Source organism: Aquarana catesbeiana, linkage group LG01, assembly GCF_042186555.1.
Source record: "Aquarana catesbeiana isolate 2022-GZ linkage group LG01, ASM4218655v1, whole genome shotgun sequence".
Classification (NCBI taxonomy): domain Eukaryota; kingdom Metazoa; phylum Chordata; class Amphibia; order Anura; family Ranidae; genus Aquarana; species Aquarana catesbeiana.
Genome location: NC_133324.1, coordinates 689,546,678 through 689,572,546, shown reverse-complemented (window position 1 = coordinate 689,572,546; position 25,869 = coordinate 689,546,678). Strand labels below are relative to the sequence as shown.

Below are 25,869 nucleotides of genomic sequence, written 5' to 3'. Positions count from 1 at the left end.
GCATGACTCCTGGTGCCCCCTGCATGGTTATGCAGGCCACAGCTGTGGTATTGTCTGAATGCACCCAGGGCATCCTTGCAGAAAGGGGGTGGGGAGTGATGCAGAGTAGTTTGTATTGCTCAGAGCTCCAAGATGTTGACGGGTAGCTTGGCTTCCAAAGGTCACCATGTTCCCTGGACTGCAAGGGACTGGAACACTGCTCCCCAGCCTAAAAGACTGCCAAATGTTATCACATTCCAGTGATTAGGGAATTCCTTGTCTGGCTAGACAGGAGCATGGAGTAGTTTGAGCATGTTTTTTCCAGTTCAACAAGATGCGTTGGAGAGGTCTCGAATAAAATTGGGTGAATGGTACAGCTTCAAAAGGAGGTTTCCATAGGGCCTAAAAATCTCATGGAGTATTTCATTGTAGGATGTCTCTGATCTCAAATCCCGAGAGTGGGCTCTCATGTGTTTTCATTTTCTAGAGTGAAAACCTTTGCTTGCAATGTGTCCAGGAACAGACCCAAGTATTTCAGGTGAAGAAAAGGCTGGAGAGCAGAATTTTGTAAATTATACACACTCAACTGAAGGCCTGGAGCATCTGAGTTGTCACTAAGGATGAGCTCCGGCGCGTTCGCACAGCCTACGTGCAAAGCCCGCCAGGAAGTCGGCACTGTGCTGTGCTAATCACAGGCAGCGAGACATTGTCCCGATGCGCGGCTGCAGAGATCGGGAAATCTCTCACTGCCTGTGATTAGCGCAGTGCAGTGCCAACTTCTTGGCGGGCTCTGCACAAGGGGTGTGCGAACACGCCGGAGCTCATCCTTAGTTGTCATGTAGATGACTGCAGACAGCTGTAAGGGAGATGCATCCTTCAGGGAAAGGTTATCTGGATAACTTTTGACCTGGGTGCCTTTAGTCCTGGTAAGGATAAAAGAAGGTGCTAAGAACTTTGTGAATACTCTGGGAGCAAAGGATAGGCAGAAGGACAGTGCGACAAACTGGAAATGGCTTTCTGTCACTGCAGAGCGCAGAAAACACTTATGTGGATACATATGAATATGCATCTTAGATGTCTACAGATGCCAGGATTCCTCTAGTCTATGGGAATAGACAAGAGGGATTCAGGATGTAAATAAAAATGTTGATCATAGTCAGGAATAGCTCAGTAAAGCCCTAAAAAGTCCTCAAATCCAACTGTCCCATACAAAAAAGGGATACAAGTTTGGTTGGGTACACTAAACACTGGCTGCAGCTTGAAGTCAAAGGATCTTGGGAGAATCCTTTAGACCAGTTCATACACACAGACAAAAAGTCAAAAAGACTGGAGTTAGTAAAGTCACAATTTTAATAGAGGATAAAAACAAATATCAAATCAAACTGTAGATTATAATGAAGTGAAAATTTAGCGGCAGGTGAGTCCATGTATACAAAAGCTACAAAGCTGGGGATCACAGCAGGCATGCGGTCATTGGATAAACCAAGGATAGCATGCTGAGAAGCTGTAGGATTTATAGTGCACCAGGTAGAACACAATATAACATGATTCCTTCTGAGGTCAGATGCTAAGGGATGGACAGGGGGCTGGCAATACTTTTATATGTAAGGTGCAGAGAATAACTCAACAGGGGAGAGTTACTATAAAGCAAACTAAACTGTTAAGTTTGCTTTATATAAATCCTTCCCTGTTGAGTTATTCTGTGCACTTTACATTGTCCTACATTGTCCCCTATCCACGTAATATATGGATACATGTTTTAAATACAAATAGACAGAGGAGGTGGATTAGAACAACTGTCAGTTTTGTTTTGCTGTCTGTGCCCCCGTTAGAGAAATCCACCCTCTCTATTTGTCCTCTTTACTACATCATTGAAAGTAAAAGAAAATCCCAAATTTTGGGCTGTACCCAGAAAAGTTATGGGGGGGGGATCTTCCAGTGGGACACTAGTTCTGGTGACCTGGGGGTCCCCAGGAAATTACCTTAATTTGCAGGGATTTCCTCTCACTTCCTGTTTGGCTCAGGGCCAGGAAGAGAAGGTAAATCTCTCCAAATGGGACAAAGATGGCATAAATAAACCTTACAGGGGTTATAACCCTGCATTAATCTATCAAAAATGAAAAGAATAAAAAAAAAAAGCCTGCCTAAAGTTCTACTTTGATATAAGAGGAATTTCTCTGCAAAGGAGAAGAGATCGATCACCTCAGGATACTAGCAAAAAACAGAGGGGTAGGGTTATTGAAAAGGCACCCAGAGGGCCAGTGTCCAAACACTTGAAGGTATGACCTGGGTAGATATAACTCGGGGTATATGAATACTTTGCCAGTGTCCTGTACTCTACAATTAAGAAAAACGGTTTTACGGAATTTATCTTTTAATTTTACACTTCCAATCCTTGCATCTTCCTAATGGGAATTCTGCTTTCCTCACTTCTACTGATGTGCTTTAGGAAACTGTCTATCATTTAACCACTTCCTGCCCGGCCTATAGCATGACGGCTGGGAAGTGGTTCAGTTATACGTCATATGACATCCAGCAGGATAACAAGCCAGCGCGCACCCTCAGCACGTCGATCGGTGGTGTATCAGTCTGACATACCGCATCTCCGATCTTGGTAAAGACCCTTTGACATAGGCTCTTTATCACGTGATCAGCTGTGTCCAATCACAGCTGATCACAGAGTATATAGGAAGAGCCGTTAGAGGCTGATCAGCGGCTCTCCTGACAGGGGGGTCTGCGCTGAATGATTATCAGTGCAAAGTTTGCAGTCATTTTTTTATGTTTTATTTTCAGTTTGATGTGTATTATATGTGACGTTACATATCACAGAGACCAGTATTGTGGTAATATTGAAGTTCATTGAGATTTCCATACATTAGAGGGTTCCACCATTATTGTGGTATTGATTAGTAAGTTAGAGCTGCACTTTTTTTTTTTTTTTTTTGCTCATGCCGTCATTTACTTGTGTCACATGCCGATGTAAAGCAAAATGTCTTGGCTCTTTCTTTCTGTGGTGCGGCTAGGGATGTTCTCACATACACTATACAAGCACTGATTGCTGTTAAAAAGATCTCAAAGCTGCAGCATGAGGAGGAATAATTCTAATACTGAATTACAGCAGAGTACAATGCGTATAATATATCATTATGGGCATGTGTCTACAGCTCAGTAATGATTACATAAACATATTGCCCTGACATGCCTTAAGGTGATAAAGAGTTTCCCATGTTACACACAACTATTGTAAGTTACAGTACGGTTTGTACTACTAAAAAATAGGATTTTTTCATCATAGTTAACCGTAAAATCCTTTTCTTTGAGTACATCACAGGACACAGTGAGGCTATTATTCCTTTCAGAGCTTTCCCACTTACTTGAATATGTGGCGCTCGATGGGCTTGCTGCCCGCCAATGGCTACATGTTGGGTGAACTTTGCTGCCTATTGCAGCTTAAAGCGGAGGTTCGTCCACCGCTGCAAAAATTAAAAGCCAGCAGCTGCACATACTGCAGCTGCTGACTTAATAATCGGACCTGTCCTGGAGCCCAGAGATGTCGGCACCACAGCTGAAGTTTCCATCAGCTGTTGGGTGCATGCCGCCTCTATTTCCAGTAATGCCGTGTACACACGGTCGGACTTCCTGACAGAAAAAGTCAGATGGGAGCTTTCGGTCGGACGTTCCGACCGTGTGTATGCCCAATCGGACTTTTTCTGTCGGCATTTCCAACGGACTCAGATATAGAACATGTTCTAAATCTTTCCGTTGGAAATGCCGACGGAGTTTAGCCCGTTGGCAAGTCCAGCCACGTGTATGCGGCATAAGGGAACCCAGCAGTGTAGCCTTTCGGCTTCACGCCGGGAACACTACTGCGCACATGCGAGGCTCCGCTCCTCTCTCCTACTGGCCCGGCGACAGGGGGAGGAGGAGGGAGCCCCAGCCTTGACGCTCCCGGAAGTGGGGAAAGCATACCCGTGAAAGACAGGTATGCTGTCCATCCTCCCCCCCGAAAGTGCCAAATGTGGAATCGGGGGGGGGGAGGGAGTGCAATGGTTGGAACTCCGCTTTAAGGGAGGGTGGTTGGTAGTTGCAAAAATGTGGATCAAAAGCACATTCTTGCAGCCCCCTTCAACCAGAAGTCTAAGCGAAGCCTCCAAAATTTATAGTGGGGGGGTGGGTTTCGGGGCTGAATGTGGTCATAAAAACAAAAAAACACAGAAATGGGAATGTGTCAAACTGACTATGCAAACACACTGAAAATATACTCCCATGGGCTCGGGTCAACATGAAAACATAAAGGAACACGACCATAAAAGAACATAATACCTAAAAAGGTAATCAAGGCTGTAAAAATTGAAAATGAACTTCAGACTGCAAGAGAGTAGGACAAACCCCCAAAAAATTCTTCAGATATATTAACAGTAAAAAGGCTGGGTCTGAGCATGTAGGCCCTTTGCTAAATAATTTGAGTTGGTTATTGGAGACCTAGAGAAGGCAAATGTATTAAATACCTTTCTCAGCTGTGTATACAAAAGAAAATGGGGAAGCTCAGGTCCCTAATGGTGATCGTATTGACACAGCCCCAAATGATCCAAAATGGCTCAAATGTGACATGGTCTAGAAACATTTAGCCCTGGTTCACACTGAATGCAACTTTGAAATCATGCACTACTTCACTTAGTAGCGCAATTTCAAAGCCGCAGGTCAGTGTGATTTCAGGTGAGACCTACCTGAGATCTGTGCGACTTCATGCACAGATGTCTATGCAAGTGGCACCTGAAATCTGCAAAAATAGTGCTGGAACCTTTTGACCAAATCGGTGCGGTACCACAAAGTCAGAGTCGCCCTGATTTGAACTGTTCCATTGCTGACAATAGGGTGCGACTTGTCATGCGATTTGGAACCGTCAAATCTCATGACAAGTTACACGGGTATGAACAGGGGCTTAGACAAAATATTAGTGAATAAAGCACCGGGACCAGATGGCTTACATCCTAGGGTCCTCAAAGATCTGAGCTCTGTTATAGCTAAACCATTGTTTCTAATTTTTAGAGATTCTTTAACGGCTGTCATGAAACTATTGAATTGGTGTAGGGCCAATGTGGTGCCTATATTTAAAAAGGGATCAAAGTCTGCCACCAAGTAACTATAGACTGGTTAGTTTTACCTTCTAAATACTGGAGAGTTTAATAAAAGAGCACAAAGAACAGTATTTGCAAGAAAAATATTTTAAGCAATAATCAGCATTAGTTCACAAAAAACTAAAGTTGTCAAACAAATCTGATTTCTTTTTATGAGGAAATAAGCAAAAACGTAGACAAAGGAGTGGCTGTGGACGTAGTATACTTGAATTTTGCCAAAACATTTGACACAGTTCCCCACAGGTGGCTAAAGTGTAGATTAAAGTCTAAAGGCTTGGAAAAAGACTATTTAGAGAGAGTAGTGGATATTTGTTGACGTACCCAGTTAGAGCCATAGGCTCTAATATGCTTCAAAAAAGGTGGACTTGGAGCGCAGAGCATTGCGCTCGCAGTCCACCCAAGTGTGTTAGAAAAGCAAATGAATATTACCCGTCACCTGATTGGCTGAAGGCACAGGCAATCCCATTGGCCGCCTACCAGAAGGCAAGAAGAGACGCATGGAGGGACACCGGAGCCATTGCCTGACCTGTGCTACCCGTCCCACAGCTCGCCGTCACCCACTGCCTGACCAGCCACCATGATGGGGCAAGTGCCAGTCAGACAGCGAGCGATTTGCTGGACACAGTTGGCTGCATTTGATGGGGCACAGTTGGCTGCATTTGATGGGGCACAGATGGCTGCAATTGATGGCACAGTGAGGCTGCATTTGATGTTTTTGTTTCAGTATTTTTCAGTTTGTTTGTGCCCCCCCCCCCCCCAAATTTTGAGCACCAGCCGCCCCTGGTTGGGATCCTTACTTTTTAACATTTATAAATGATATGGGGTCTGGAATTAAAGGTACCTTTTCAGTGCTTGCAGATGACACCAAGCGATGTAGTGGAAAAACCTCATTACAAGATATCGCCAACTTAGAAGCCGATCTCAATGCACTATTTAATTGGGCAACTATGTGGCAAATGAGGTTTAAAGTTTATAAATCTAAAGTTACACACTTGGGGGCCAAAAACATGCATGCATCATACATTCTAGGAGAACAGCTGGAGGATTCAAGGAGTCAAGGGTAGAGAAGGAGCAATGCCAAGTTGCAGTTTCTAAGAATAGAAAAATACTCTTATTAAAAAAGAGGTATAGACTCCAGACATAATTTTGCCCCTGTATAAATCAGTAGTAAGAACTCATAAGGAATTAGCAGTTCTGGGCACCAGTTCACAAAAATGATGTTGGGAAACTTGAGAAGGTGCAGAGAAGGGCAACCAAACTGATAAGAGGAATAGAAGAGTTCAGCTATGAAGAAAGCGTAGCTAAAATGAATTTATTCTCTTGAGGATAGGGGGCTAATTAACATGTATAAATACACAAGTGGTCCATATAGTTCCCTTGGTATAGAGTTATTCAATTGCAGCTCATTACAGAAGACAAAGGGGCTCACTTCACTTATGGAAAAAGAGATTTAACCTTGACATACAGAAAGGCTTCTTCACAGTAAGAGCTGTGAAAATGTGGAATAGACTCCATCAAGAAATAGTTCTGGTCAGCTCAGTAGATTGTTTTAAAAAAAGAGTTGGATGCATTCCTAAGTGCACAAAATATATAAAGAGGTAATAATGCCAGGGGTAGTTGAGCCAGGGAATTAATTTCACTGCATCCTGAGGAATCAGGAGGGACCACTGGAGCGAATTGGACCATGATTTATTGTTTTTTTTTATTTTTACCTTCCTCTTGATGAACTTTGGGTATAGGATAGTGTATATGGGGGGTTGCTATTTGTGTATGTGTGTTTTTTTTAATTGGCTGAAATAGATGGACTAGTGTCTTTTTTTCAACCTGACAAACTAAGCAACTTTACATACATTCGGAAATTCTCTGAATGGCACCCAAGCTGCAGGGCAGTCACTGGGCGTGGGACATGGAAGCATGCAGAGATAGCTGGAGTAGTAGTGTCTATTTCAGGGATTTCCAGCTTCCATGGATATTGGCTAGGTATGGTATATGCATAGTTATATTGGTCCAAGCTGAACCAATACAACCAAGTGTAAAACACCCATGCCTTGTATTTTTCTTTATGGAATTCTGACTTTGAGAAGGCAATTTTTTCTTTGTATAATTTTTTATTTATGAAAAATTTCAGGAATATTTAAAAGTCAGCATCAGAAAGAACTTATACATCATAAAAAGGTTTATTAAATTAACAAACACAGTTACAACAGCTTCACTTTACCTGAGTAGTGAACGCCTGGCAGAGACAATAGCATGTGAGTCATGAAGAATTCTTCCATCATTCAGTGTGCTCTGACTATAGTTTAAGTCTCCTGTTCCAATTGCAACTACTTCCCATTCCTGGCCGTCTAAAAATAAAGGCAAACATATCTGACAGATGATACAACCTATTGCAATGCATGCCTTTATATTGTAAAGGAAAGGAATCAGCATACATATAGTGGCAAAAACATATATGTGAACCCCTTGGAATTAAACAGGCTTTCTGCAGTAATTTGCCATAAAATGTGATCCGATCCACATCTAAGTCACAAAATTAGACAAACTATGTGCTTAAGCTGATATGACAAACAAACAATTCTAATTTCCCAAGTCTTTATTAAACACACCCCTTAAATATTCACAGTGCTGGAGGAAAAAGTAAGTGAACTTAGACCAATTACTTAAACAAAACCAAATTGGGGTCAGAAATTTGCACATCTGGAGTCCAGTTAATGCAGTGAGTTTGGAGGTGTGGTTAAGAGCTACTTTGATTGATAAGACACATTTTAAGATTCTGTTCATACAAGCATCAGCTGATGTGAACCATGCCTTGGAAAAAAGGAGCTCTCTGGGGACATACAATCAAGAGTAGTTGATCTGCATAAGGCTAGAAAGGAATACAGAGCAATCTTGGAAGTGTTTACACATCCATCAGTCTACAAGCTGCCTATGAATGGTGACAGTTTAGTATTGTAACTACTCTTCCTACAAGCGGGTGCCCTGTCAAGATGACTCCAAAAGCACAATGCACCATCCTTAAAAGAGGTAAAGAAGAACACACAATAGCTAAAGACTTGACCTCATCACTGGAACTGGCAAACATCCCTGTTCATGAGTCTCCCATATGCAAGTCTTTGAACAGGCAGGATGTCCATAGCAGTGCCCCACGGAGGAAGTTACTGTTCTCTATACAAATCATTATTGTGCGCCTGGTGTTTGCCAAAGAGCACCGTAACACTACTGGGAAAATGTTTTGTGGACCTATGAAACAAAAGTTGAATTGGTCGAGAAAAGTATTCAGCACTAAGTATGGCACAAAAAGGGCACAGCTTACCGGGTTTTTTTGTTTATAGTGCAAAAAACTAAAACCACAGGAGGTTATCAAATATCACTAAAAGAAAGTTCTATTTGTGGGAAAAGATGACAAACTTTATTTGTCATACACATAGAAATGAGAATTTGCCCTGGGACTTGTATCACTGAATACAAAGCAAACATGATTGGTAAATTTTGTAAAAAGTAGATACAATTCTCATCATGTTACATAAACTTAAAAAAAACCTGCCATGCCTCCTACTAAATACCCTGGACTGTCTTCCAAAAAGGGGACATTTGGGGGTATTTCTACTGTCCTGGAATTTTAGGTCCTCAAGAAATAAGATAGGCCGCCAGTACTTTAGGATTGATCAATATTCAGATATATACCAGCTTGTGGATTCTATAACTTTCAGGCTGCATTCACACCTGAGCGTTTCATTTTCAAGCAGAAAGTTGCACGTTTTTGTAAAGGTCAAAAAGGTCACCATTGTTAACAGCAGAAAAACGCCTGTAATCTGCCCAAAATTGTCATTTAAAATGCAACAGCGCTGAAAACTGAAAATTGGCCTGGGCAGGAAGGCAAAAGTGCCCGTTATTGAAGTTATAAAGCTGAACCTGAAATGGATCATTCAATAATGATCCAAAGTTGCTAGCAAATACACCAAGGAGTGGCTCAACAAGAAAAAATGAAGGGGTATAAATTGGTTAGGTCAAAGCTCTGAAGCCCATTAATATGCTTGAGGAAACCCACAAGCAAATTTGCGCCAGAGCCGTGTGAACCGGCTCCATAGAGCCTGCTATGCAAATTGGATACGGGGAAATCCGCATACATTTCGCAATAGTGTGAACCCAGCCTGAAGGAAACTAAAAATCATCTTGCAACAGAAGGAATTTTGCACAGAACAGTAGTAAAAAATGTCACTGAAAATGATGAAACAATGTCAGTGACTAGTAGCCAGTCATGAAAAAAGCCTATAAGGAGTCATTTCTGCTAAAGAGGGCAATGCCAGCTTCTGAGGCCAAAGGTTTGCTTATTCTTTCCACAGTATGGTCGCCGGAGTCTCTATGATCATTCGGAGGCCGGGCGCGATGTTATGATGTCACGCCCGGCCTCTTCATTCAAAAAACCGGCACCGCTTCGGCTGGGAAGCGGTGATCGTTTTTTTTTTTTGTTTGATTTTAGGCTTCCCAGCCTAGAGGTGAGATGTGGGGTCTTATTGACCCCATATCTCACTGTAAAGAAGACCGATCATGTCATATTCCTATTACAAGGGATGTTTAAAGTGATCAAAAAAAAAATTTTTTTTAAAAGTGTCAAAATAAAAAATTTTAAGTAAAATTAACAATAAAAAAAAAAAAATTTTTAAAGCGCCCCTGTCCCCGTGAGTTAGCACGCAGAAGCGAACGCATACGTAAGTCCCGCCCACATATGAAAACGGTGTTCAAACCACACATGTGAGGTATCGCCGCGAACGTTAGAGCGAGAGCAATAATTTTGGCCCTAGACCTCCTCTGTAACTCAAAACATGTAACCAGTAAAAAATTTTAAAGCGTCGCCTATGGGGATTTTTAAGTACCAAAGTTTGGTGCCATTCCAAGAGTGTGTGCAATTTTGAAGCGTGACATGTTAGGTATCTATTTACTCAGCGTAACTTCATCTTTCACACAATGCAAAAAAATTTGGCTAACTTTGCTGTTTTGTTTTTTTTTAAAGCATGAAACTGTTTTGTTTTTTTTAAAAAAAGCGTATGAAAAATTGCTGTGCAAATACCGTGCAAGATAAAAAGTTGCAATGACTGCCATTGTATTCTCTAGGGTCTCTGCTAAAAAAACATATATAATGTTTGGGGGTTCTATGTAATTTTATAGCAAAGAAATGATGATATTTGGCATGTAGGAGCAAAGTGTCAGAATTGGCCTGGATGCGAAGTGGTTAAATGATTTTAGCAAATGGCTGCAATATAACTAAGTGAAAAATTTAAGGGGGTCTGAATACTTTCCATCCCCACTATAGGTATTTTTGTTGAATATATGATTAAAAAGCACATTTATTTATTCTGATTTAAAAATATGACCTTTATTGGTGTGCACTTCATATAATAAGTGACTTCCAGAGCACTATAGGTCTTGTAAAGAGAAAACAAACCATTAAATATATTCTTTTCACCTCAACATAAACTGGTCTAAATTATCCATTATGCTTTTGGACAATAATCCTAGTTGCCTGAGATGGGATCTCCATAACATCCCCGTCTCCTCTACCTTCACCTAAGTTTTTGACAGGTACCCATCCCCACTTCTGAGAAATCTTGCTGCGGCGAGATCGCTCGAAAGTTCGCCCCCCCCTCCTCTGCTGCCGGACCATTCAGAGAGCGCAACAGGTTTCCCTTACAGGCAATGGCAGCACCTGAGAGCCAGTGGAAACATTGGCTGGGGTGCAGTCATCGCTGGATTCAAGATTAGTGTCCTAATATTAAAAGTCAGTAGCTACAGTATGTGTAGTAGCTTCTGACTTTTAATTTTTTTGTTGGGGGGGGGGGGGGGGGGGGGGGCGGAACTCCGCTTTAAGTACCTGGGCATACATGTTACCTCGAGACCGCTTGATTATATCTAAATCTGTCACCTCTACTTACCCGTATGCGGGACAAGGGTAAAGGATGGACCTCTCGGTGGTAGGGAAAATTAACCTTATAAAATTATTTTCATGCCACAACTTATCTCTCTCTATATATAATATATATATATATATATATATATATATATATATATATATATATATATATATATATATATATATATATATATATATATATAAACACAATTTTCCAATGGTTATCGCTCTAAAAATGTTTTGTGCTATCAACGCCATCTTTCGTTTATTTATTTGGCACACCAAACCCCCCCAGAATTAAATTGGAACATTTTTGATAATGGTAAATTGTGTTCCTTCCCCAATTATCAAGCCAGATTTAGACTCCCACAATCTATACATTTTTATTGCTTACAACTACAACACGCCGTTAGGGCACAATCTGGGCCTGATATTTGGGAGCGGTCGCCTACACTTATCTTCAACTATATGGTGGAAATATATAAAGGTTTTATATTCAGGTGCTATTATATGTTGTTGGTTATTTTTCTAAAGGACTTCCCTTCGAGAACTGAGGGTAAATGGGAAGGGGACATGGGGGCATTTGAGGAGAAACAGTGGGAGGAAGCCCTACAGGCTGTCCAAATGTGCTCCCTAATGTTACAGAGCGGTTATCACAGATGTACATTCGCCTCCGGGCCCACCTTACACTCATGAAGCTATTTAAAAACGGGGATAAGAGAGGACCTAGGGACCATGGCGATCTAATTGACCTTCTATGCAGATGCCCCAAATTACATCTCTATTGGAGGAAAGCCCTTGATACTCTTAATAGGGTATTTCAAGTAACCATTAGTCAGGATCCTAAATCTTGCCTTTTGGGTATCTTGAATGATCTACAGGTGGAAGATGTCACCAAACAGGCAATAGCTAGGGCCCCATTTGAGGCTAGAAAATTAATTCTTAGGCACTGGAAGTCGACTGACCCCCCCTCGTGGAAGGAGTGGGTTGCCCAAATGGGTGGCACATGACACCTAGAAAAGTATATCTTTCAACAGAAGATACCTGGGCAAATATCAAGCGGTTTGGTCTCCCTGGCTTGACATACCAGGGTTATCCCTGATCGACCTAATCTTTACACAGAATTTTGTGAGCGCATCTTCACACCATGTGTATATTGGTTTAGAAACTAGGACTTGTATTTTCATTAAAGTACCAGGATGTATAGTCGAAGTAACTGTTTTGGTTATGTGCTGCTGTGTCAATGCTGGAATATGGTTTTGCCCTATGGACATATTAGATGCAACCTCTCTGAAAGGTGTACTTGTTTAATATTTTGCCATTCATCTTAATAAAACCTCTGAGATAAAAAAAAAAAAATAATAATTATAATATATATTATATATATATATATATATACATATACACACACACACATACATACATACATACATACATACTTTCAGGCAATGCTGTCTCTCATTGAAACCTTAAGACATCTGCTAAGGGATATGCCACTACACTGATACATTCAAGCTCACAGTTAAACCTGCTTGCTGAATAGAAGACTACCTAACAATTAATATTTCATATTTGGCTGGAAAAAAAAAAAAGGAGGAAGTTTTTGGCCTACTTGTAAATTTCTTATCTCAGCGCACAGTTCAAAACAAAGGGCTGTAGTCCTAGACCAGTTGTCTCCAAACTGCGGCCCTTTGTTTGCCTTTATACAGCCCTTGGGGCACTTTTCCACTCATTGATGCAAGACACTATTCCTCCCACTGACACCAACAATGGGGCACTATTATTGAAGATATTGAGATGAAGGGCCCATGCCATTGGGTCCAGGTGGTGACAACTGAGGTAATTTGCCTTCCAACTGTTCACCCCCGGGATGGGAACAGCAGAGATCACTGGATAGGGTTTTGCCTCCCGTGAGATAATCAGACTAACTTCCTTTAAAGCTGCCTGACTTCTGGTACCCCCTGGTGATTGATACAGGCCACAGCCGTAGTGTTGTCAGATTGTACCCTGATTGGGTGTCCCTGAAGAAAGGGAACTCAGTGATGCAGAGCTAGTTGTAATGCACGGAGCTTCAAGATGTTGAAGGGGGGCTTTGTTTCCCTGTGTGAATATATTCCTTCAACTGAGAGATTGGAACACTCGTACCCAGCCTGTGAAGTTGGCACCTGTTGTCACCCTCCATTGATGTGGTAGAAAAGACCTTCCCAGAAGAGCAAAGAGGGATCAAGAGAAGGAGCTGAGGGATAATTTTTGACCTTAGGATCTAAGTATTCAAAACAAAGAAAAGGTTGGAGGGAAAAACGTTTGAAAGTTGATTACCCAACTGAAAGTCTGATGTATATGAATAGTCATTCGAACATTTGCAAAAGGCTGCAAGGGTGAGGAGTCCTTCAGAAGAAGGTAGTCTATATACCCTGTGACCTGAATACCAAGTTATTACAGATGCTAGGCATTGCCCTTGTCTCAGAGAGGCAAACACTGACCTAGCAGGTTCTATACAAAACTTTGGAACTAGAAAGTATTGCTTTAGGAATTTTAGGTTCAGGATAGGCTGAATACCCTGGTGTGTTTTGGTACCATGAATAGGTTTGAGTACAATCCTTTGAACCGGTTCTCAAAAGATACTGGAAAGACTACTCCCTGGGAAAGAAAATGATTTAGGGTGCTCTGCAAATCTGATTGTGCTTGACCAGATTTTGATTGGTTTGAGAAAAGAAAGCGGTGAGGGAGAAGAGTTTTGTACCCCCTTTGAAACCACTGATTGAACCCACAGGTCTGTGACATCTGTGACAAGAGAAACAAACGGTTACAGAAGTCCAACCACTCCTAGAAGGGAGGCTGCCCCTTCATTGGAGAGAAAGCTTTGGGGTAGACTTGGTGAATTGTGTGTCCCAAGTCCTGCACCAAAAGAAATGGCTAAATAAATGCCAAATAGAGCATTGAGGTGCTCTGCATTTTAAGGAGGTACAAGCCCCTGAAGTAGGGGATTTGCAACCTTATGCTGTGGAAGAACTTTCCTCTGTGATCACTCGATGAATCGTCAGAGGCTCCTTACCACGATCGGAGATGCGATGTGTCAGAGTGACACCACACCACCGATCGCCACGCTGCGCACCCCTACAGGCGCGTGCTGGCTTGTTATCCTGAAAGAAGTCATATGTCCAGTCAGGATAACTGAACCACCGCCCAGCCGCCATTCTGCTATAGGCCGGGCGGGAAGTGGTTAAAGAGCCCAGTGGCCTGTGCAGCAGGACTCAAATCTACCAAGACAAGCAACACTAAGGGGAAATCAAACAAATCAAAATAGGAATGTACAGTATTTACAAAGTTTTATAGGTATTTGCAAACAGTACTTACCCTTTTCCATGACAAAAGCAGCTAAAGAACTGCCACAGCTCTTAAACTGAGGATACTTTGCCAACAGATCCAAAAACTTTTCCTTGAGTACAGAAGCTATCTTTTCATAAATGAAAGGCCTCTTATCTGGAAAACAGTATAGGACTGTGTAACATTATTTCTATTTTATGAAATAGTTTTTATTGAAAGTTTTGTAGGTTTTACAAAAAAAAAAAAAAAAAAAAAAAAAAAAGAAGGACAGATAAAAGTAAAAGACAGCAGCTATATATATTATTTATTAGGAATGCATCATTACCAGTTTTTTTTTTAAATACTCACCAACACCAATTAGCGGTATCCAGCCTAGGTTCACAACCTGCGGGGCTGGTTGGAGCGCAATTTTAAGCCCCATCGACTTTGTTCAGGTGCAAATTGTTAAAGTGTATGACATTGGAAATCGCACCTGAATGAAGATCGCACTGGACTTTTGAAGGTTTTAGTATCGAGGCATTTGCACGGTACAAGGTACTAGTGCAAATGCTTAGTAGCCACACAGATACTGGTATCGGTGAAAACGCTAAAATATATATATATATATATATATATATATATATATATATACACACACATATATATATATATATACACATATATATACACACACACACACACACACACACACACACACACACATACAGAGAGATACAGGATCTCACAAAAGTGACTATACCCCTCACATCTTTGTGAATATTTTATTATAGCTTTTCATGTGACAACACTGAAGAAATTACACTTTGTTACAATGTAAAGTATTGCGTGTACAGCTTGTATAACTGTAAATTTGCTGTCCCCTCAAAATGACTCAACACACAGCCATTAATGTCTAAACCGCTGGCAACAAAAGTGAGTACATCCCTAAGTGAAAATGTCCAAATTGGCCACGATTATTTTCCAGCACTGCCTTAACCCTCTTGGGCATGGAGTTCACCAGAGCTTCACAGGTTGCCACTGGAGTCCTCTTCCACTCCTTCATGATGACATCACGGTGCTGGTGGATGTTAGAGACCTTGCACTCCTCCACCCTCCGTTTTATGATGCCACACAGATGCTCAACAGGGTTTAGGTCAGGAGACATGCTTGGCTAGTCCATCACCTTTACCCTCAAGCTTCTTTAGCAAGGCAGTGGTCATCTTGGAGGTATGTTTGGGAGTCGTTATGTTGGAATACTGCCCTGCGGTCCAGTCTCCAAAGGGAGGGGATCATGCTCTGCTTCAGTATGTCACAGTACATGTTGGCATTCATGGTGCCCTCAATGAACTGTAGCTCCCCAATGCCAGCAGCACCAGATCATGACACCCCCACCACCATGCTTGACCGTTAGGGGTGCGCATCTTCACTGGTCTCACGATTCGATTTGATTAAGATTATCCTGTCCACGATTCAATTTGATTCCGCGATGCATCGTGATGCATCACTATTACAGTGCATGGTTAAAAAAAAAATTATCCGAAAATTCAAGCAGTCAGAAAAACTAAATTTTTCTCCAGTGGCAGAGGGATGGTGGGATCAGTGGCAGAGGGATGGTGGGATCAGAGGCAGACAGACGGGGGGGATCAGAGGCAGACAGACGGGGGGGAATCAGAGGCAGACGGACGGGGGGGAATCAGAGGCAGACGGACGGGGGGGAATCAGAGGCAGACGGACGGGGGGGAATCAGAGGCAGACGGACGGGGGGGGAATCAGAGGCAGACGGACGGGGGGGGAATCAGAGGCAGACGGACGGGGGGGGAATCAGAGGCAGACGGACGGGGGGGGAATCAGAGGCAGACGGACGGGGGGGAATCAGAGGCAGACGGACGGGGGGGAATCAGAGGCAGACGGACGGGGGGGAATCAGAGGCAGACGGACGGGGGGAATCAGAGGCAGACGGACGGGGGGGATCAGAGGCAGACGGACGGGGGGGATCAGAGGCAGACGGACAGGGGGGATCAGAGGCAGACGGACGGGGGGAATCAGAGGCAGACGGACGGGGGGATCAGAGGCAGACGGATGGGGGGATCAGAGGCAGACGGACGGGGGGGATCAGAGGCAGACGGACGGGGGGGATCAGAGGCAGACGGACGGGGGGATCAGAGGCAGACGGACGGGGGGATCAGAGGCAGACGGACGGGGGGATCAGAGGCAGACGGACGGGGGGATCAGTGACATTGGCACTCAGGGAACAGACATTCACATAATATAAAAACACACTGCTGCCGGGAGGACAGAAGCGATGGAATCTGCTGCTGACAAACAGATCTGTAAAGTTCACTGTATTTTCTCAGTGCTGAGAGTTCAGCTCTTCCCTGTTGCACATTCCAGCACACTAGGAGTTAACATAGTGGAATGTGTGAATGGGGAAGACGGAGCTGAACTCTCCCACGGGGTTAGTACAAGTTGTAAGCAGAGTACACTTATATGTACTCTTCTTACTCCTGTTAAACAAACTGTGCCTTATCGAACACCCTCTTATTGTACATTAAGTGCCCCACTGTAAATGCCTTTTAAAAAAAATGTAGCTATATACCGCATATTTCAGATGGTTCCTCGGCTCACATGTAACGCAGACCTGGCTGGCCACTTGCTGCTCTCCTCTCGGCTGACATCAGCGGAGGATTCTCAGCCCCGCCCGCTGTAGCTGTTAGATGGAGAGAGGAGAGCTGTGCGACGTGGAACAGTCTGAAATATGCTGTATATCGCTACATATTTTTTAAAAGGATTGTACACTTGAACAGTGAGGCACTCAATGTATTATAAGAGGGGATTTGTTAAGACAGTTATTTTAAAACTTGTAGAGTATGATGGGGGCTCTCTCCCCGAAGGGGTGGAGCAAGTCGGGATGACGTCACCCGCCAATCGATTATGCCGGTTGTAGCATCGATGCCGCATTGTGGACACCCGAATCGCGAGGCATAGAGGCTATGATTATATTCAACACCCCTATTGACCGTAGGCAAGAGTCAGGCAAACTTGTCTTTGTACACCTCACCTATTTGCCGTCACACACGCTTGAGACCATTTGAACCAAATAAGTTTATCTTGGTCTCATCAGACCACAGGACATGGTTCCAGTAATCCATGTCCTTAGTATGCTTGTCTTCAGCAAACTGCTGGCTTTCTTGTGCATCATCTTTAGAAGAGGCTTCCTTCTGGGATGAAAGCCATGCAGACCAATTTGATGCAGTTGCGGCGTATGGTCTGACCATTGACAGGCTGACCCCCACCCCTTCTACCTCTGCAGCAATGCTGGCAGCACCCATATGTCCATTTCTCAAAGACAACCTCTAGATATGACGCTGAGCACGTGCACACAACATATTTGGTCGACCTTGGCGAGGCCTGTTCTGAGTGGAACCTGCCCTGTTAAACCGCTGCATGGTCTTGACCACCGTGCTGCAGCTCAGTTTCAGTAGGTTTTGCAATCTTCTTACAGCCTAGGCCATCTTTATGTTGAGCAACTATTCTTTTTTTCAGATCCTCAGAGAATTCTTTGCATTGAGGTGCCATGTTGAACTTCCAGTGACCAGTATAAGAGTGAAAGCGATAACACCAAATTTAAACACACCTGAGACCTTGTAACACTAATAAGTCACATGACACCGGGGAGGGAAAATGGCCAATTGGGCCCAATTTGGACATTTTCACTTAGGGGTGTACTCACTTTTGTTGGTAGCGGTTTAGACATCATTGGCCGTGTGTTGAGTTATTGAGGGGACTGCAAATTTACACCGTTATACAAGCTGTACGCCCACTACTTTACATTGTAGCAAAGTAATTTCTTCAGTGTTGTCACATGAAAGGCTATAATAAAATATTTACAAACATGTGAGGGGTGTACTCACTTGTGAGATACGGTATATATACATACATACATACACACACATGCAGTGGAAAAAATAATTATTTGATCCCCTGCAGATTTTATAAGTTTGGTCACTTACAAAAAAAAAAAAAAATGAAGGGTCTATAATATTTATCATAGGTGTATTTTAAATGATAGAGACAGAATATCAACCAAAAATCCCGAAAAAACACGATACAAATGTTATAAATTCAGTTGCAGTTTAGTGAGTGAAATAAGTACTTGATCCCCAAGCAAAACATGACTTAGTACTTGGGGGAGGAACCCTTGTTGGCAAGCACAGAGGTAAGACGTTTCTTGTAGTTAGTTATCAGGTTTGCACACATCTCAGGAGGGATTTTGGTCCACAATCTTCTTTACAGATCTAGGCTGAGACCCGAACAAAGCCAGATTTGGTTCTGATCGGGTCTCCGATGTAAAACCCCAGAAGTGACGTCACCTCCGGTTTACGCGGCTGCCAATGGCTCCTGATTTAAAAAAAAGAAAAAAAAGACAGTATTTAGAATTAGGGATTGACCAATATCGTTTATTTCAGCCACCTCTCAGGCCAATAGCAGATATTGTGTACATTTAAAAAAAAAAAAATAATAAATTCACTTTTCTTTATCACTGTTATTGCTGTCCCAAGGAATGTAAAGGACATGGTACAGGAGATGGTCAGAGACTGCGGACATGGCACAGGAGATGGTCAGAGACTGCGGACATGGCACAGGAGATGGTCAGAGACTGCGGACATGGCACAGGAGATGGTCAGAGACTGCGGACATGGTACAGGAGATGGTCAGAGACTGCGGACATGGTGAAGGAGGTGGTCATTGACTGTGGACACGATACAAGGAATCAATGCAGCCTCACCAGTGTCTGTCAGATGCAGCCTGCCTGTGCCCGTCATGCAGCCTCACCAGTGCCTGCGTGTGCTCCTCAGATGCAGCCCGCGTGTGCCCATAAGATGCAGCCTCACCTGTGCCCGTCATGCAGCCTGCCAGTGCCCGTCATGCAGCCTGCCAGTGCCCGTCATACAGCCTGCCAGTTCCCGAATCAGAGCGGCGATCTCCATGTGTCACAGAGCTGCATTTGAATTGCCGGGTCGCAGTAACGATGTCCTGCCTCCTGTAATCACGTCACACTGATTTAATGTTATTGCGGTCTGTGCAGTTAAGCTCCGTGACACACAGAGATCGCAGCGAGGAGAGAGGGAGGGGAGGAGGAAGTGGAAGAGGAGAATAGGACTGCGGCGCGCCACGCCAGATGGACACCCCCGTAATGGCGGCACCAGGGACGGAGCCCCGCCCCATTTTCGGAGTGATTTCTCTTTCGGCAAAGTGCCGGAAACGCCATTTTTGGCCGCTGAAATTTCGGTGCAACCCTAGCAGTGACAGGTACTCTTTAGGGAGGGAGCAGGGGTCTATAACCCAAAACCCCTCCTCTGCACTTGAAAGTATTTAAAATGTCAAGATTGGCGTTTTTGTATACTTTATATTTTTTTAAAACAGGTGCCTTTATGATGCCAGTAATCTGGGAAGTGATGCCGTGACATCGCTTCCGGTTTACTAGATCTGAGACCCGAACGAAGCATTGGCTTTGTTCAGGTCTTCGGCCAGCTGGCGGACAGCTGAGGATTTTAACCGCCCCCCCATCCTGGCGGGATGTGTACTGCTCTGAACCCCACTGCCGGAGGGGAGGTGGTGTCCCGCCCCCAGCTGACGTCACTTTCTGTATCGGTTTTCAGCATCGGAGCATTTTCACGAGTACCGATACCTATGATAATGCCTAGAATCAGTACCGATACCAGTATCGGTGCATCACTAGTTTGCGCAAACGTTAACGCGTCTACAAGCTATGGGATATTTCTATGGCATTTTGCGTTATTTTTTTATTCGTAATGGCGGCGATCAGTGTTTTTTAGCCGGACTGCGACATTGTGGTGGACAAATTGGACACTTAGCTGACTCTTTTTTGGGAACCAGTAACAATTATTACAGTGATCGGTGCTAAAAATATGCACGGTTACTATACTAATGACACTGGCAGGGAAGGGGTTATCAAGGGAGATCAAAGGGTTATATGTATGCCTAGCTGGGGCTTGCTAACTGTGTGGGGATTGCTCTGACTGGATGAAGACAGAGATCTGTGTTTCTGCTTAGCAGGAACACAATATATATATTTTCTTCCCTGTCAGAATGGGGATCTGCCTTGTTTACATAGGCAGATCGCCGTTCTGCCTCTCTGGGGAATGATCGCAGGTGGCCATCGGGTCCACTTGACCTGCTGATTGGCATCCTGTGTCCAATCAGCGTGCAATTGCGCCTTCAGCAGCGCGCCCCCAGTGTCTACTGCACGAAATGAGGTACAGGTACGTTGTTTCGTGCAATAGAGCCGACCTGCCACAGTAAAAGTGCGATAGGCGGTCGGCAAGTGGTTAGGTCTGGAGACTGGCTAGGCCACTCCATGGCCTTAACGTGGTCATTGTCATGCTGGAAGACTTATCCACGACCCATCTTTAGTGTTCTGGCTGAAGAAAGAAGGTTCTCATCCAAGATTTTACAATACATGGCCCTGTCAATTAGCCCCTCAGTGCGGCAAAGTCGCTCTGTACCTTTAGCAGAGAAACAGCCCCAAAGCATAAGGTTTACAACTCCGTGCTTGACTATAGGGATGGTGTTCTTAGGGTCATAGTCAGCATTTTTCTTCCTCTAAACACAGCGAGTCAAGTTAATGCCAAAGAGCTCAATTTTGGTCTCATCTGACCACAGCACTTTCTCCAAATCCTTCTTTGAATCATTTTGTTTATTGGAAAACTTTAGACGAGCCTGCACACGAGCCTTCTTGAGGAGGGAGACCTTGCAGGTGCTGCAGGATTTCAATCCATGGCAGCGTATTGTGTTACCAATGGTTTGTTTGGTGACTGTGGTCCCAACTGCCTTGAAATTATTCACAAGCTCCTCCCCTGTAGTTCTGGGCTGATCCTTCACTTTATTTCATGATCATTTTTACCCCATGAGACAAAATCTTGCATGGAGCATCAGACTGAGGGCGATTGTTGGTTATTTTTTTATTTCTTCTATTTGCGAATAATCACTCCAACAGTTGTGTCCTTCTCACCAAGCGTCTTACTGATGGTCTTGTAGCCAATTTCAGCCTTTTGCAGGTCTACAATCTTGTCCTTTGACAGCTCTTTGGTCTTGCCCATGATGGTTAGGTTTGAATGGAAGAAAGATTCTGTGGACAGGTGTCTTTTATACACATTTTATACACGAGTTGTAGTTAGAAACACCTTCTTAAATTGACAGAATTAATCTATGTACCACATGAGTACATACTGTAGCCAGTCCGTGGGAGACAGAATTATTGTTGGTTGGGGATCATATACTTTTACTCAATGAACTGCAACTCAATTTATAACATTTGTATCATGTGCTTTTTCTGGATTTTTGGTTGATATTCTGTCTCGATCATTTAAAATACAACTATGATAAAATTAGAGGGCAAACTTACAAAAAACATGCAGAGGATCAAATAATTATTTTCCCGTGTGTGTGTGTGTGTGTGTATGTATATATATGTTCTTGGGTACAAAAAAAATTCAAAATTGAATAATGAGGCAAGAATTCATGTTTATAAGCTGTAGTATGCACTGCCAGATACCCCAAACGCACAAGATTTGTGGTGAAAATAGCATTCTTTCTGCTGAGCAACTGCTACTGTTATTCTCTTTAACAGCTGATATTAAAAGCAACTGTTAACAATTCCTATTCTCATTTATATAGCAAAACTATCTATGCTCAGCCAAGCAGACAATGCAAACACATGGAGCCCCTTCAGCAATAAACAAAGCTTGAGGGCAGAAAAACTACATCCTCTTTTCAGGCTTAGTAAAAAGATAGATATGCTAGTAATTGCGTTACAAATACTAGTCAGGAAACCAGTTGCATATCAGAATACTCCTTCCACAATTAGGACCATTACAAATACTCCTAGTTCCGATGAACTTTAAGTCTCCATTCACACTATGTAGCGTGTATATGCATACTTCACAAATTGGACAGCCCATTTATTTCCGTGCACAAACCTGCGTATCTTGCTTGCTACGTTTGGAGCGCCATTACCATCAATGGCATCGCTAGTGTGACATGTGCTTTTTGTGCATTCTGTGTACATGTGCCAAATCACACAATTGTGAATACTACACGAGACTAAAACAGCCAATATTTGTATTTGGGTACATTTGAAAGGGCTCTTTTGGTGTTGTCTCAAGTCTACAACATATCATGCACATGACAATATGTAGTCAAAATGGTCAAACACATGCAAACGTAACATACTGTAACAAATCAAGATTCTGCTCACAGCTGCATATTTCAAAACCATACTACAATCCAATTTTTGTTTTATAGCATTTGTTACACCCCCCCCCCCCCCAAAAAAAAACAACAAAAAAAAAAAAAAAAAAACAGATCCTGTTCCCTTAAAGCAATGGTTCTCAACCTTTCTAGTGCCGTGACCTCTTGATAAAATTTCCCAAGTTGTGGGAACCCCCAACAGTAAAATTTTTGTAGTGTGGGTTGTCACCGCCCAAGGCAAGACAAGTACCGTATTTATAGGCGTATAACACGCACCCCAAGTTTAGGAGGGAAGTTTAAGGAAAACTTACATTTTAAATGCCCATCAATGCAGCCTTGCACACGGTCCACCTGCAGTAGGGGGGGGGGGGGGGGGATCAGTGCCAGTGCTGCGGGGAGTTCTGATCAGCCAACTTAGGTGCCCTTGATCAAGGTCATCTGCTGATCTGAGAACTGTAGTGGGGACTTTTAATGACAACTCTAATTATAGGTAGTGTTACTCACTGTGTCTCCAGCTCTGTGGTGTCTCGCAGCAGTGACACCTATGCCGAAATCAGGAGATAGGGTCTCCTCCGGCCCCTCCCACTTCACATTCCTCACCAGAAAGCTGACCTCTAGTCTCTCCCTCCCAGCCATGCCGTGAACTGAATGGGCAGCTGCGGGCTCCAGGAACAGCCCAGCAGGGCGGCTACAGGGACAGCCCTGCTGGGCGGCCGCAAAAAGTCTGGGAGAGCGGTGCGGGCTTCAGGAACAGCCCAGGATTCGGTGACCCCTGGCAAATCGTCATTCGACCCCCAGGTTGAGAACCACTGCCTTAAAGCATGTTATACAGCATAGCGCTTGTGCTGTGTCATTTGGCCCCTGTATCACCTGTCCGACAAAGCCCACCCCCCGTACGCTGACCATGATATATCTGCTAAGCCCTGACACTGTGTCAGCGTACGTGCCTCAGTCATCCGCAACTCTGCTATTTGTCTCCTGTGTCCTCTTCCCCCTCTCTGTCTGCTCATGTCAGCGCGCCCTCCCCCCCACTGCTCTCATACTGGACATTAAATGCTCCCATCCCCTCTGTATTAGAACACAAAGTTCCCCTGTGTCTGTTATATCATAAATATGCTTATCTGTACTGATAACACACCGTCTTCCTGCGATCATGTGACTCTTCAGCTCTGTCTCGCCTCTCCTCCCCGGCAGTGCTCAGCCCACCCACTGGAACTGTAAGCTGGGCAGAGGAGAGAAGGCAACTGATTGCAGGAAGACTGTGTGTTATCAGTATAGATAAGCATATTTATGATATAACAGACAGGGGAACTTATTGTTCTAATACAGAGAGGATGGGAGCTTTTTATACAAGTGGCTTAACAACCACTAACTGTAAAATACTTTCCTTTGACCCTAGTGGCAGAAATGCATATTTTGCCTGTTTGATAACTGCATTGAGAAATAGTGTTACTTGAATTGTATTCCAGGATTTGTGTGTCTTCAGCAGAGAGAACTTGCAATAATTTAAGAATTTACATAAAGTCTCAGAATTCATTCATTAAGGTCTTCATGTTATATAGTTTGAATGCTATGACATAATTAATATTTATCATTGTAAAAGAACATATTCCACTTTTTTTTTCCGTAAAAAAACGGCTTTGAAAAAAAATAAAATCTCTAATCTAATCAGTCTGTGCATTGTACTTTACCATTAAGAGATACTTTTTAAAAAAGTATTATGAGAATAAAGTCAGTATAGCTAAAAATATTTTAGCCCTACAGGCTTACTTGCTAGTAGAGATGGGCTGAACACCTCAGTTCGGTTCGCAGCAGAACTCCCGAACAGGGGAGAAGTTCTGCCCTGAACAGTGAACTCCATTGAAGTCTATAGGAGCTGAATAGGAGAAATCAAATTTGCCCATTTTTTAAGGCTGGTATGCAAGTAATTGGCCATAAAAGGGGTCTGGTGTGGATTGGGGGGACGGACGGACCCCCGTACCGTTTTTTTTTTACCGGCAATTTTTTTTTTAATTCAGCTGTCAGCAGGGAAGCTCATTGACAGCTGATCACTCAGCGGATATTAAGGATGCCTGCCACTCCTTAAAGTGGTTGTTGACTTTACATGGCTATCTCCTCTGCCTGGTTGACAGCTATAGCGGGCGGGGCCAAGCACTCCCAGTGACGTCAGCCAGGGAGGAGGTAGGAGAGAGAGCCGAGGAGTCACAGGAGCGCTGAGAGATGCTCTGATATAGGTACAGATCGGCGGCTTTTTTTTTTCTAACACAGACACAGGGGCACATAATGTTATGTTACAGAGGGGATGGCATGTTTTTATTGTAGTTCTAATATCAGCAGGAGGGGAAGGGCCGGCCACTGACACAAGGCAGACCGGCAGGGAGGGGGGAGAGGACGACAGAGAAGGACAGAGCAGGGCTGCAGATGACGGAGGCACATAAACTGACCACGGTGTCGGGGATCAGCAGCCATGTTAAACCGTGGTCAGTTTACAGGGGGAAGGGTATAGCTAGGCAGGATCAGCCAGGTTTTTTCAGGTGATAGAAGGGGCCAAATTACACAGCACAAGCACTCTACTGTGTAACATGCTTTAAGGGAACAGGATCTGTTTTTTTTGGGTAACAAAACTTTTAACAACCAGCTTTTACTGTGCCCTGATTGGGCAAAGCTTTGCCCAATCAGGGCCCAGAATGCACTGTGCAGCAAATTCAGGTGTTCCCCGAAAGGGGCGAACAGCCAATGTTCGGGCCGAACCGTTTGCCCAACACTACTTGCTAACAATGAAAGATGCCCCATGTCATGCAGACTGCTGGATGCTCTAGAAATCTTCACTGCACTGATGTCAGGTTCTCTTAGTGTCTCTGAACTTCTGGTGCGCAAGGGATTAAAAGAGAAGTATGGGGGTTTCAAAACAAAATGCATACCTACTGTACTCACCTAAGTGCAGCATCGATCCCCTGCCGTCTCTAAGACAGAGAACTAAGCGATCAAAGACCACTGATCGCTCAGTTTTCAGTGAGCAGAGGGCGGTAACGGTCAGTCAGGCTTTCTACTCTTCCCATCCAGAGCTCACTGAAGCGCTGGGCTGTGGAGGGAGCGGGAGTGGTTGGCTCAGGCTCTCGGTGATACGCTGAGCCATCTGCTGCTCAGGCATCTGGGTGGATCCCAACATTAAAGTCGGGATCCCTCCAGAGTGGCTGAGTGACATCAGCCATCACTGGACTTTAGCCCGCTGTAGGCTGAATCAGAATTAACTGCACTCCTGTGACC

At 43.7% G+C, this 25,869-nt stretch overlaps 1 protein-coding gene across 1 annotated transcript in view; it reads right to left on the bottom strand.

Annotated features, from left to right (window-relative positions):
- The window catches only part of ADAD1 (adenosine deaminase domain containing 1), a 272,091-nt gene that overhangs the window by 104,123 nt on the left and 142,099 nt on the right, over window positions 1–25,869 (bottom strand). Inside the window, exons 5-6 of the mRNA XM_073603526.1 lie at window positions 14,383–14,508; window positions 7,336–7,462 (exon numbers count right to left, since the gene is read on the bottom strand). Of these exons, the coding sequence (XP_073459627.1) occupies window positions 7,336–7,462; window positions 14,383–14,508 (253 nt within the window). The remainder of the gene's footprint in view (window positions 1–7,335; window positions 7,463–14,382; window positions 14,509–25,869) is intronic.